The 13,574-nt window shown below is 44.6% G+C and overlaps 1 protein-coding gene across 3 annotated transcripts; it reads right to left on the bottom strand.

Annotated features, from left to right (window-relative positions):
* Positions 1–2,276: 2,276 nt before the first annotated feature.
* Positions 2,277–11,663, bottom strand: LOC306699701 (uncharacterized protein). 3 transcript variants are annotated; one of them, XM_079164422.1, is made up of 4 exons: positions 11,498–11,663; positions 10,840–10,945; positions 8,287–8,944; positions 2,277–6,201 (listed from the first exon to the last, which is right to left on the bottom strand). In XM_079164422.1, the coding sequence occupies exons 3-4, from the start codon at positions 8,501–8,503 to the stop codon at positions 3,848–3,850; spliced, it is 2,571 nt and encodes an 856-aa protein (XP_079020548.1). In that variant the 5' UTR covers positions 8,504–8,944; positions 10,840–10,945; positions 11,498–11,663; the 3' UTR covers positions 2,277–3,847. The 3 variants fall into 3 exon arrangements, with proteins under 3 accessions (XP_079020548.1, XP_079020547.1, XP_079020546.1); XM_079164421.1 differs by having other exon boundaries at positions 2,277–8,944; positions 10,825–10,945; XM_079164420.1 differs by having other exon boundaries at positions 2,277–8,944.
* Positions 11,664–13,574: the final 1,911 nt, after the last annotated feature.

Below are 13,574 nucleotides of genomic sequence, written 5' to 3'. Positions count from 1 at the left end.
GAGTGAGGCTCGAGGAGGGCGGGGCTCCGGGATTTAGCAGATCTCTCAATTCTCGCTTATAATTTATGAGACACACCTACCCTCGTGCCACACCTCGAGCACAGCAAGCTGTTTGTTTTGTCTGACGGGTATAAACCCAATGACTTGTACCAAGGTTTGGTTATTTGCTGCAGCAATCACGATATACAGTGGTATCAGATTTAGTATGATGACACACGGTAAACCGTCTTTAGACTGGTAAACCTTGACATCACGGACATATTCATGCTCGGGATTACTGGCTCAAGCCTTGTTTGCACATCTCTGTTCACCCACAGTTGTTGGCTTTCTGTAATAATCAGGTAGTGCAGCATGGCTTTTCCAGTTTCCTTGTAATCCACAGAAAACGTGACTGTGCCGTTTTTTTCAGGCGAGAGGAACGTTTCGGCACGTTGCCTCCCGGCGTACAATAGCTGTTCCAGCTCACGTGTACGAGGCACGCGGGAGACAAGGCCTGTGAGGCTCGCGACTCCGGCTCCGATTGGCTTCGGAGACTCGTCGCTCCGCCCACGACGAGCGCCTATTGGACAGAAATAGGTCGAATAAACCTGCCCGCTCGGATTCCCCCCAGTGCATGCCATTGCCGCGTGAGACCAGTTCGAAACACAAAAAGCGCGAGGGCTGTCTGGTCTACTGTACAGTTGCAGAGCACATGCAAAACATTGCGCGCCACAAGGGTTCACCTTTTGTTTTTGTTTTTTCACCAGACTAGGACATGTCAGCTCCATATATACAGAATCCATATGAGTGTTGTGCACTAAATATGCATATAAAATGTACCAGGACTGTCTTCTGGGCCCCTTCAGTTAACACCGTCCTGTCTTTTAAATAAAACTACACAACTGTAGGTATTGTCCAGCTGTGGGTTCCTCCCCACCTGGATCCACACCTAAAACAACAGTGGGTGTGGATCATCCTCTTCTTTTTCTATTTGAAAGAAAGTCAGATGGATTTCTTATCATCAATCTAAATGCAAACACACCTGTGACTCATTTTAACATATATAGGACTTACTCCTTTCACTTCAACGGTCTAACAGTAAGTTAATCACAACATTGTGGTGTTGCTCATTGAAGTATCTTACTGTTTCAGATTTGTCGACCATGAAATCATTGATTTGGAATCACAGAAAGGGCTACAGTCCAAAAAAAAAAAAATCTAATTTCTAATGTTGTGAATGTATAGTTCACACACATGCAAAAGTACATTTCACCCTTCATTTGTAAACATTCAGTGAGACTACCGAATGATTCTCACGCATTGCGTTTACTTGGTGGCCTTAATCTCGTAGCAAACAGCAGACAGGAGGCACATAATTCACACAGTCATACAACACTCAGCCTCTCCAGTCCACCCCCTATCTGTGCAAAATCCATGTGACTGCCACACTTATCAACAACAGGCCAAGTGTACAGTATAAATGAGTTGCCTACTGCCATCTGGTGGCGCTATGAGTGAGAAGTTTTACACAGCATATATACTGCACATTTTAATTATTGAGAACAATTCATTACCCTGGAGTATGCTGGCCAACCCCAATGGGAAACCTAGGACCTTTAATGTAATTTATTGCTATGTCACAATGAACAGCACCGTGTCTGTTGTGGAATCCTTCAGATGGCTGGGGGTTTCTCTCAGGACCTAAAGAGAAAAGAGGATGCACTTCCTTTAACCTGCCTCAGGAGCTGCTCGTACGATTCAACACGGCAATAACGCAGCCTGTCCTCTGCACGTCCATCACAGTCTGGTTTGGATCAGCCAGTTAGAACTGCAGAGAAGATCACGGGTGGCCGCCTGCCCCTCCATCCAGGATGTACACTCCCCCAGATACATGGAAAAGGGCCGGAGGGATCACTGCAGACCCTTCAGAATACCGAATGCCAAAACAACCAGACACAAGATCAATCTCTTCCCACAGCTCGTCCCTCTGATGAGTTAAATCAGTCACACACTGTCAATAACCCTGCAACACCAAAACATTCACTGCTCCCAATATAGATCTTTTTTAGTTTTTAATGCACCATGTATATTGATATATCAAATACAAATCCTACAAGCTGTATACAAACTATATAGACATGTATACATGCACATACTGCACATAACTGTATTGACCATGTATACCTATCAGTATTTATTTCTTTGCACTGTTTGTATAGTTTGCAACTTACCGAACACTTAACCTGTATAAAGACTTTTGTATATGCTTTTTTAAAATATATTTATATACACACCGCTTGGTTGTCGTCGTTCCTCGCTGTGGTCTATTTCTGTGCACATTAAGAGCACAAAAACTGAGCCAAATTCCTTTTATGTGTATAAATACTTGGCCAATGAAGGTGATTCTGATTCGTATACATCCTGAAAGCCATTTAATCCACAGTGATATGGAATTCACACAGGACATTAAGATAAATGTCATTTTAAAAACTTCAATACTAACTTTGCTGACAGTTACAACGTCCTCATGACTCGCTGTTTGTACCATCTTCAGGATATTTTAAATGACAAATGAAAAGGAAAACAAATGATTACACTTAAGGTTTATTCATTGCTGAAATATAATCAACTACTGACTTCTCAGTAAATAATGTGATAGAAATCTACTAAAACTATCATTTTTCTTCAGAAGAAAAAAAGGGAAGGCTTGACAGGGGTATGAACATTTCATATGTGAATAAAGTGACATGATGTACTTAAAACTTGCTTCAGAAGAAAACAAAAAAAGGCTTAACAGTAAGAACATGATTGCAACTCAGCAAAAAGTAAAAAGGTAGAAGGGGTTAAGTATACGATTGGCATGAAGACTGATTGGGTTACACACATAAATACATGGAATATTACATTGGTTTCTATTATGATATAGGTCCTTGTCTTTAACACACCGTGAAGTACTGTAGAAATAATCACTGCTAAAAAGAGCATACAAATAACATGAGATAAACATGTGTTACAGTCCACTTGTTTAACCTGTTTTCAATCTCTTGGTATAAAAGCTAGGAATATCTCAAATAAATGAAGTAGTGTGAACATACTAAGCAAGGCTTTTTGTAAGTTTCTTCATTTTTGGCGGGAGAGGGAACCTTGAAATGCTAATTACCAGCAACTTTGACATTTTATCTATACGTGATTCAATCACTAGGGAATATAGAGCAACTTTTAAATCAAGTTTTAACACTACAAACTTCTGGGCGTATACTGAATAAACCATCACATACTGTAGGAGTGATTTCACAACCTCAGCTAAAAACTTGACCAGAGAACAAACATGCACTGACAAACTATCAACAAAGGTCTTTGTCCTCATGTCCCTACTCCTAATAAATGCACTTTACATGTTTTAAAAAAATCCTCAGAACCTCTAAGTGAACAACAACAAGACAAATTACACAGCAGAGACGTATATCATACAGCAAGAGGTGTAGCAGGGAGTCTAGTTATGGGGAAGAGAAGTACATTAGCAGGTCATTTCACCTAAACTTGTCTAGTAACTGCACAGTGTCAGCCAAGCATAGTGTCAATGCACTTAAGGGGTTAATGAACCTATGGAAACAGTCACGTCTTTGAAAACACCTTCCAATATAATCTGGAAGGATTTCTGGTGAACTATTATAGGACGCTCTACAGTAGTTGTTAACACACTCATTCTAATAGTCAGCAGAGTAGATGTCAACAGAGACACGAGGAAAATTATCCTAAAAGGCAGCATTTGCCTTTTTTAAGTCCCTTTTTTTTAAGTTTTCTCGCCTTCCCATTTTAGAACTGAAATATCCCACTGGTGTGCCACTCTTTTCAGGTACCGGGACGCTCAGTATCTATATGGTCCCTGTAGGTACGGTATCTCCTCCTGACCCTCTCGGGTCGGCCTCTCTTCTGGTCTCTTTGAAAGCTTCAGCCTGTTGGCATCTCCTCGCTGCAGTCCTTTAGCCCTGCGGCGGCAGGACACCTTGTGCCTGTAGAGCAGCGTAGCATTCCAGAAGCGAGTGGAGCAGCGTCGGCAGGAGAAAGTCCCTCTGGCGCGATGGGAGGCCCGGTGGATGAAGGCGGACAAAGCCCTGTGAGACTGCTTCCCACATACACTGCACCTGAGTCGCTCCTGAGTGGTCGAGGCTTTCTGTGGGTGTTTAACTGCCATGTGGACAAGCAGTCCCGCTTTACGGGAAAACACAGCATTGGGGCATATGGGACAGCCGAAACGTTTCACGGGGACTTTGAGAGACGAGAGGATCTGCACCTTCATCCCCCCAGTGTTGACAAGCTTATACCCTCCACTACCTGATCCTTCTCCTCGCCTAATTGTCAAACGAAGAGAGCCTTGTTTTTTAATCATCTGCCTTCTTATTGTACAACTTATCTTTCTCTTCTTTTTGCTTCCATCGAACCTGACTAAATCTTGGGAATCCCATTTATTTTCCCTCCAATCTCTCCTGTTGGACTTTTTTTTTTTCTTCTTGAGTCGTCTCACGTCATCGTGTGATAACTGGATGCTGCAGTCGAGGTGTTGGTGGGACTGGCTCCCTGACTGATGATGAAGATGATGGTGGGAGATATGATGATGATGATGCAGATGATGATGTTCAGTGGAGGGCAGTTCCGTGAGGGGCTGGAACGGGGCGGTGGTGTGGAGCGTACGGCTACGGGATCCAGCTGGATATATGTGCTCTCCTTTCACCCCGGCTGGGGAATGCGGGTGCTGGGGGGCCATGATTGTAGAGTTTGGAGGCAGAGGCTGCGAGTAAGATGGAGCATTAGGGGCTGAAGATTGGGCCGCAGCGTCATAAAAGAGAGGAGAGTAAACAGGCGGTGGATGCGGGGGTGGCTGCTGGTGGCTATGAGTGACGACGCTAAGACTCTGCCCTCCATGGCCTTCTGTGGAAGGAGCCATCTGCAGCAGGGCATTGGTGGCAGCCTCACTCTCTGATGTTGACTGATTCACATCACTTCCGCCTCTGTTGTCTCCAGACCCACTGCTGCCTTCCTGCGGATTCGGCGGATCCGTACGGGTCATCCCGTGCTGCGATTGCCTGTGTCGAGTGAGGCTGTTAGAGTAAGCAAATGCTTTTCCACATACCTCACAGCAAAAGAGCTTTTCACCCCCACCTTCATGGACCGTCTGATGATGGGCGGTCAGATGGAAGTGGTGGCGGAAGGACTTCCAGCATATAGCGCAGGTGTAGAGTCGAGGCGGAGGTGGGGCTGGAGGCTGCGACTGGGGGTTGGTGTCTTGAGGCTTGACGTCTTGAGGGTAGGAGTAATAGGAGGAGGTGCTTGGTGCTTGGATCTGGCTCCTGTCTTGGGCCACGCTACATTGAGGGTTGGGGTTAAAGCTGTTAAGGTTATCCGCAGCTGGTGTTGTGGGCACCTCTTCCAGCTCCCCTTTCTGGTGGAGTTTACTGTGCCTCCTGAGGCTCTGGGAGTAACCGAACTCTTTTCCACAGATGCTGCATTTGTAATTCTTGGCCCCGGAGTGGACCGTTTGATGCTTGCTGAGGTGAAAAGCCTCTCTGAAATACTTTCCACAAACAGTGCAGTGATGGGGCTTCTCTCCAGTATGAATGCGGTCGTGTCTGCGTAGGGTCTCGCGACGTGCAAATCCCTTCCCACAGACGCTGCAGAGGTGAGTGCGTGGCAGGCCACTGGACCCCATTCTGGGGGTGTATTGCCTACGTTTGGGGGGCTGTCCACCAGCTGCAGGATCTTTCTTAGCTCTGGGTTTGCGGGGACGTTTTGGTTTGGCAGTAGGATTCTGTGGGTTGCTGCTCATAGCCTCCTGGCTCCCGCCACCTCTGAAATTCTTATCTAAACCAGATGTTGATGAAGGTGAGCCCAGAGGACCTAAACCAAGACCGCCTAGTAGACCTCCTATGATGTCTCCCCTATCATCCCCTCTATTTCCACTGTTACTAGCTGCTGTTATAGCAGAGATTGCGTTATTGACAGAGCTAGTGACATCATCCTCTGAGTCATCCAGTAGAGAAGAAAGGGGCAGGTGGGGCTGTTGCTGCGGATGGTGGTGCTGGTTGTGGCTCTGTGAGTGAGGATGCAGTGTTGGAGCCAAGGGTGCCTTTCTCAGAGCTGGGCCCGCCATCCCACTTCCACAGGGAGAGGCACCAGAGTAGCACGGAGATGGATTACCTTGAGAACGATGGTCGTCATGGTAGCCTGTGTAACGATTCCGAGAGTAGTCAGTGGGGTATTTAGCATCTGATCTGTCCCTGTCATTTGAATTAACTCCCCTTCCAGACTGAAACAGACCATCACATCCTAACCCTGATTTTGGTTCTCCTTCCCCCACAATGATTACACCATCTTCTTCCTCAGTTTTCCCATAAATAACACCTCTATTGCTCTGATAAGTTCCCCCTCCTCCATTACCTCCTCCGCCCCCTCCCCCGACTCTGTCCTCACCATCAGATCCTGTCTTGCCGCCCCTTTGTTTGGGTCCCCTACCTGGCTTGCCGCAGGTGCCTGAGGCAGCATGGTTGAGTAGAGAGGTGCTCTCACGGAAGGCACGACCACAGGCGGGACATCGGAATGGCTTTTCCTCATGTATCTTCTCGTGGCGTGTCAGTGACTCTCTACGATTAAACGCCCGAGAGCAGGTGGAGCAGCCATATGGGCGGGCTGAAGAGTGTATTACACCATGTTGCAGGAGATGCCCTTTTTTCTTAAAGCCTTTGCCACAATCAGGGCAATGAAATATTTTGTCTGGGCTAGGACAAGAATTGGTTGGGGTTGGGGGAGTTTCTTGGGTCGAATGAGGAAGGCTTGGGTCAGACTGTGCTTTAATGTGAATGGGGTTTGGGACAGCAGAGGAAGAATTGCTAGTACCTGCAGTGGTTGGCTCATGCATGCGCAAATGCCTGCGAAGGCTTGAAAGGTGAGGGAAGCTTTTGCCACACTCTCCACAGCTATAAACAAGCTCTGAATCAGACTCTGTGTTGTTGGCTTGCATTGAGCTCTGGTTATCAGATTTAGAAAGGTGAGCATCATTAGTAACCAGTACTGAGGCAGCAGTGGACGAGGGAGCAGAGGAGGAGGAAGAAACTACTGATGAGGATGAAGATGATGAGGCAAGCAGGGATGATGGGTCTCCACCCATATTTGACATACCAACCCCGCTCCCAATTAAAGCTGGGGGCTGACCATGACTAAGCCCTCCACCATTACTGCTAGTAGTGGGATTACCACTGTGGCTGCCGTGGCCACTACTGCTATTACTATTGCTTTCAGATTTTCTCTGTGGCAAATAGCCAGCCATAGCTTTCTTCCTCCTACTGCTACTGCCGCCGCTACTATTACTTCCACCTCCACTGCTTTCCCCTTTACCATCATCTTTAGATAAAGATAAATGGAGTGGCAAGGGGAGCGGCAAACCTGCCTCCTGCTGCATCAGAGATGCTATCTGATTTGACGAGAGAACAGGGATGCCCTGGAAGTCAAAGCCACCCAGTGATGAGGAATGGGAGCCTGGGTGGAGTGGGTGGTGAGGATGGGAATGAGAGTGAGGATGAGAAAGGGCGTGAGGTGGAAGCTGTTGCTGCTGTGGAGCCTGATGTGACTGGGGGGTGGAGTGGCCATGTGAGTGAGAAGAATGCAAAGCAGGAGGCGGAGCAAGACTAGAACCGGGGTCCCCGCCTGTCTGACTTAAACCAAGCCCTAAGTGGTTATGGGTTCCCTGTTGGACAAGAAACTGCTCTAAACTAGCATTAGAAGGCACCCCAGAAAGGAAATACTGATTAGCAGCTAACATGCAACTAAATTGTTGGTGAAGGCTTCGTGCATCAGACTGGGCCCCAACCAACTGGTGTCCCAATGAGCTGACTGCACTGCTGCTAGAAGGGTTGTTAGAGGCGGCCACAGATGTTGAAGTGGAAGGAGAGGAAGAGGAGGGACCAGATGATACTTGGGGGAGAGAGAGGCCGGGATGCAGAGGAGGAGGGGGTGGAGGTGCTGATGTTACTAATCCCCCTAATCCCCCAGCACTCCCACTACTACTACTTCCCCCAGCAAAGTGCTCAAAACGCCCTATACCTGGGTGTAACTGCTCCTGTGCTAGTGCTGCCTCAGACGGGTGGAAAGAGCGCAGGAACTGTGGGTAGCCTGACGAATGGCTTGAGCTGCTGCTGCTCATCTTGCTTGACTTTGAACGAGAGCTCTGAGATGAGGAAGGCTGTTGTTGTAAAGGTGGGGGAGGAGGGGCACTCATCTTGGCAAAAATGGAGGCAGAATCAGAAAAGGCGTTACCTCTTGACCCCTGCAGGGGGCCCAGGCCAAGTCCAGACAGAAGAGCTCCAGAAGACTCAGCCTGCTGCTGCTGCTGCTGCTGGAGTTGATGCTGGTGAAGTTGCACTTGCTGCTGATGCTGTAGTTGTCGATCTAACCCGAGGCCTTTAAACTGGTGGGCCTGATGCCCACTTAACATCTCTATAATGTCCAGATTGTACTTTCCAAATTGGAACATTTCCCACTCACTGGCACATGGGGGTGCACGGGCCAAAACTCCAGCACTAGGAGCGGCAACAAAGATCCCACCACTGACTTTACCCTAAGAGTGAGGTTATGCTACAAATATTTTCCAGATCTACTTGAATGTCTTAAATCTTAAGTTCGTCTCTCCAGATAGTTTACTTCTGGTGCTGCTACTCCCTGTTGATTATCCACTGCCCACACTCTACTTCCAAAATGAGTGGGGTGGCCGGGAAGATGAGTTTATGATCAACGGGTAAAAGTGTCTTTAAGACAGGTAGATGAGTTCCACCTAATTTTAAAATGGCTTAGAATAGTTTTTATTGAGAAGCAGTTCAAATGACTTCTTCTGGTTTCCTTTGAGAGTTACTGCGTTGACATTATCCTTCATCTAAGCAAGATTCCTGATCCGTGTTCAGCCGAGACGATCCTACAGCTGGAAAAACAAAATTCAAAAAGGGATGAAAGTCATCGGGGGGGGAAACAGGACTTTTGAATAAAAAAAATCTGCTAACTGTCTTTGGCTAATATAGGCCTTCAACCTAAACAGAGATGACCCCCATCTATTAAGGTGAATCCACATAGACATTAACTTAAGTCTGCACTGTAACATTACAAGAGATTTTTCCCCCAATGGCTGACATTAGATGAAAAGATTATTTAAATGCATTCTGTATTGTAACTGCAAATCACAATACTTGACTGGAGAGAATGATTATGTTAAGTTTACTTGAATACTTTAGACATCAGGTTTAATTTGCCATTTTTCTTCTACACATACATTAGATTTGAGAACACAAATTAGTACTTTTGTTAGGTTTTAGCTCTCACTAGCGTCTTATTCATGCTGCAATTTACCGACCTAAAGTTTCTTAATATTGTGAGGCAATTAGCCCCTCAGTTTAAAACGATTAATGTACATTTCGATGTCCGGTTACATTTCTCAGTTCTCCCTCTCCAGGCACGTCTACATGCTAATAAACACGTGCAATCTTTTATGTTTTGTAATAACTTACCATTATGTGGTTCTGCTGGGTTGCAGCACAACCAGAATTGTTGCATGATTGCCAATTCTTTATATCATTAGGTACATCTTTACTAAAGGAGGCAAAAGTTACTTTCATCATTCTTACTTGTCTACACATATAGTTGTTCATATTAGGCCTCTGCCATCAAGGTTGGCGCTGAAAGGAGGCAGACATTGCTTATTTAACAAAGCTATCTTGGAGATAGTGACCCAATTTATGACAATATTATATCCTGACTTACCTACCACTGTAACCCTTATGTGCTGCAGCAGTTCAGTGATGTACAGTAATGTACAGTACCTCACACTATATTTACTACAACATAAATACAGTATATGTGGCTCTCTCTGTAAGTACCAAATGGTATTGAGGAAGAGAAACTGATAGAATATAGAGGTTTAGCCGTGTTGCAAGAAATGCCACATTAGACAGCAGATGCCTCGCTTTTGGTTAAATGCCAGTGTGTGTACATGACTGATTGTCCACTGGTGGCATCCCTGCTACATTTTACACTCTGTGCCGTCAACATACTGCAAATCATGGCTCGTAATTATTACCACGAGAAAGTTGACCGTTTTTGGTTTCTACATTCCCGTAATCATATTCTAGCACCATACTCACCGTTGCCTTTTTTTTTTTCATTTCCGTTTAAGTTTGTTTATTACCAGATAGTCACCAAGGCATACAAGCCATAGGTTCCTTCTTAGCCTAAAATCAGTCCACATAATGTCAAAATGCAGTCCATGTGAATGTCTTTTGTTTTTAGAAATGTTCTGAAAAGGAATATTAGAAGTGGTCAATCACCTGAGTCGAAATGGTGGTGGTGGTGGTGGTGGTGGGGGGGGGGGGGGGTTACACAGTATCAGATGCTGTGTAATACCTTAAGGTGTGTCAAGAGGACTGGCCTGTAAATATCAAGTTACATCCATTCATATTGCACATTTTCCATATGATATATAATTCATCCCGTCTATTGATTTATTTATATCTATGGCACTTAATTATACTAAGCTGCCTTTAGTTGGACCTGTACTCACTATGTGCAGTGTCATTAAAGTCGGATTAAATCTAATCTAACCACAACCACCAACAATATGATAATTAAATAAATACACTTTTCATAGTCAAAAAAAAAGGGGGGGGGGGGGGGGGGGTAGATCATTTAACTGTTGCGTTAAACGTTAGGTTGCTGTAGGCATTCAAATGTGCTGTTGTTCTACTTGTGAAGGCTGAGAGTAACGTTACACCGGCTCCGGTAATCACTCCATTTGAATCTCGTTTTGCTCACCTCGTAATATCTTACCGTTTCCTCTAATCGATGTGATGAAGCTAGTGGGGAGTGAGCTCCCCTGGCAGATGAGGGTGATAATCTATCGCATATTTCACTGCCTCTCATTTTAACGTAGATCCTGTGAAAGAAGGGCAGAAAATGCTCAAATTAACACCAGTATCACACCCGCTGCACAGTGTAAACATTAGCGGCATCTTTACAGGCGCAAGTAATAACGGATGCACTCGAGGAGGCATCCTGCATTAGTACTGGCTCACATTTGGGAGGAAAACAAGGAAAACATTGGACGCGCTTGCATGCAAAACTTCTCTCTTTAGCGTCGTATTCTACACTGGCTCGGTGTGTTTAGCCGAGCCAGTGCCTCGCGCAATCTAGAACACCACCACCCGCTGGAAGCTAACGTTAGCCATCTTTCCGATTCGCTTTATTAAAAGCACGCCGACGACCGTTACCATTACGAGGCTAGCGTTAGCATTATTACACATGCGTAACCTATATTCGGCAAATGTTTACCGACACATCGAGTTGGAGCACAGTTGCAGATGGATGAGGCCTGTCACGCCTTCTTATAACTGCCTAGCTAGCTATCGCCCGCGTCCATGTCTGCGTGCTGTTTTCCAGTCGTTAGCCAGAGCCATTTTCACTGATGCTGAGCCGAGTGAACACTTACACGGTTCCCGCAAGAAATCAACGCCGACCGCAGCCGCCTCCTTTGCCGTTAGATTGCGACCGTTTGCGTCGACAGGGAGCGTTAAAGATTTCGACGGGCGAGGAAAAAAATTGGATGGTCGGTGATGATATTTTTTGGGTAAAAGTGAGTGACGTGTGCTCCCTTAACATCGGTCCTTTCCGGCCCTTGTAATATTTCCGGGTAGCACGAGAGGGGCTCACGGGCGGCTGCATAGGGCTCACAGCGGTTTTACCGTTTGGTAAAAGGGGGATAATCGTCCACAAACGTGACACATTCATATAATTAGTTTAAATTCACTTCCACAACCCTCTGCCCGATTATATACAAAGTTACCCAGTCTCAGTGGGAGGTTGTGGACTTTACCCCAGGTTGTATAATGGATGATAGGCCTATTATACTTAAAATTCGGTCTTTTGGCTATAACTAATAAATAAATTGCATTAGCTGAATAAAAATAGCCTATGGTGTGTCTTTTATTGTATCTCTTTGTATTAGTAATTCAATGTCTTATTTATTAATTTTATGCACAGGCTACAGCCATTTTGAATTATGCCATAAAAGTAACGTTACACATCTAAATTAGTTTCATAAACTTTACGTCTATTAGCCTATATATCATTTATAGAGAGATATAATCTGCTGATGTGATGGTAGGTTTCCAAAATAGGTCTTCAGGGGCATGAACCCAATTGTTTATGATTTTTATTTATATTATATATTTTTTAAACAGCCAATCAAAATGAATAAATATTTCACAGTTCTATGTGTAAAGAAAAAGTCTAATGTGTACGCGTGTAAATACATAATATAAATTCATTGTGATAATTATTACTACGAAAATTCAACTTATTCAGGGGATATAATTATCTTTGTTCTCAGTCATTTGATTGTTTGTCTGTCTAGTTTGAACCATATAGTAGTATTTACAAGAAGTGCTTGATAAAACCAAGAGCTTGTGATTTCATTTTTCATTGGCCTTTCAGTCACATACACATCCCTAGTTCTGAGTGTTAAGAATAATGTAATAACAATGAACAAAACAAGTCACATTAATTTCTCAAGGCACTCAGATAAAAAGGACGTTTTGTTTTTTCCTCCTGGCCTCACCTGTTCCTCTATCCCAAACAGATCTACACAATTGAACCACTTTAAAAGTGATCAGCCGTAAATCAACAAACTCCAGATCAATATGATTGTTAAGAAATATGAATAAAGACAATGCTTTGATAAAAGTCGTGGGGAACTTACCATCAGGCTTATCATCACACACATCTTGGAATTGATTCAGTCATTATAATCACAAATAAGTGAATGATTTCAGCTCTGTGCCTCTCTGATATTAAGGATGGTAATCAGGCCTGGGTTAGGTTAGGATGCTAATCGTGTGCACAGAGCATGTAGGACGCATAATCTTTTACTTAAGACCATCAAAGGCACTCAAAGCCTTCACTTATGTATTTGCAATTTGAATATTAATTTGTATTTTATAGCAAATGTGCTGTCCGTCAGTGTCTCAAACTGTGCATAATTTGTGAAAAATGGGGTTTCACTTCACTTAACAGATATGTAATGCATGAATGGTGACAGGTGTTGGACAGTGTGGGCAGCTTTTCTTATAAATTAAAAGACATTTTGAGTGAAGGCTTCATGCAGGTTTTGTCTCAGACAGAGCCGAGGAGCTACTGAACCTCCTGGTGGTGAAATGTGCAAATTACAATGATTGCGCTGCATCAGTGGCAGCCAGTGCCTAAATCAAACATAATATTTTCCGTGCCCTTTGTGTACCTCCTGTAAAACATATTTCTCTATCAGTACAATGTCACCGTCTGCTCTTTTATTTCAGCCTTCATACATCTCAGTGCAATAAATGTATTCACAGGAGGTTTTAAATATGAGCTCCGTAGCCCTCACCTCACTCTAAGGATCCAGCAGGTACTGATGATATAACTCCGCACTCAGATGGTCTAGAGCTGTGAATTATATGAAGACACATTTCGCCTTTTCATTTCATTTAAAAGCACTGTTGCCCACTCCCACTGGCACTGTATAGCCCTAA

Source organism: Pholis gunnellus, assembly GCF_910591455.1.
Source record: "Pholis gunnellus genome assembly, chromosome: 8".
Classification (NCBI taxonomy): Eukaryota; Metazoa; Chordata; class Actinopteri; order Perciformes; family Pholidae; genus Pholis; species Pholis gunnellus.
This window is presented reverse-complemented; position numbering and strand designations above follow the sequence as displayed.

What these genes read in the sequence shown, in the direction of transcription:
- LOC306699701 (XM_079164421.1), bottom strand. Translation starts at nt 8,503, where the DNA reads ATGTTCCAATTTGGAAAGTACAATCTGGACATTATAGAGATGTTAAGT.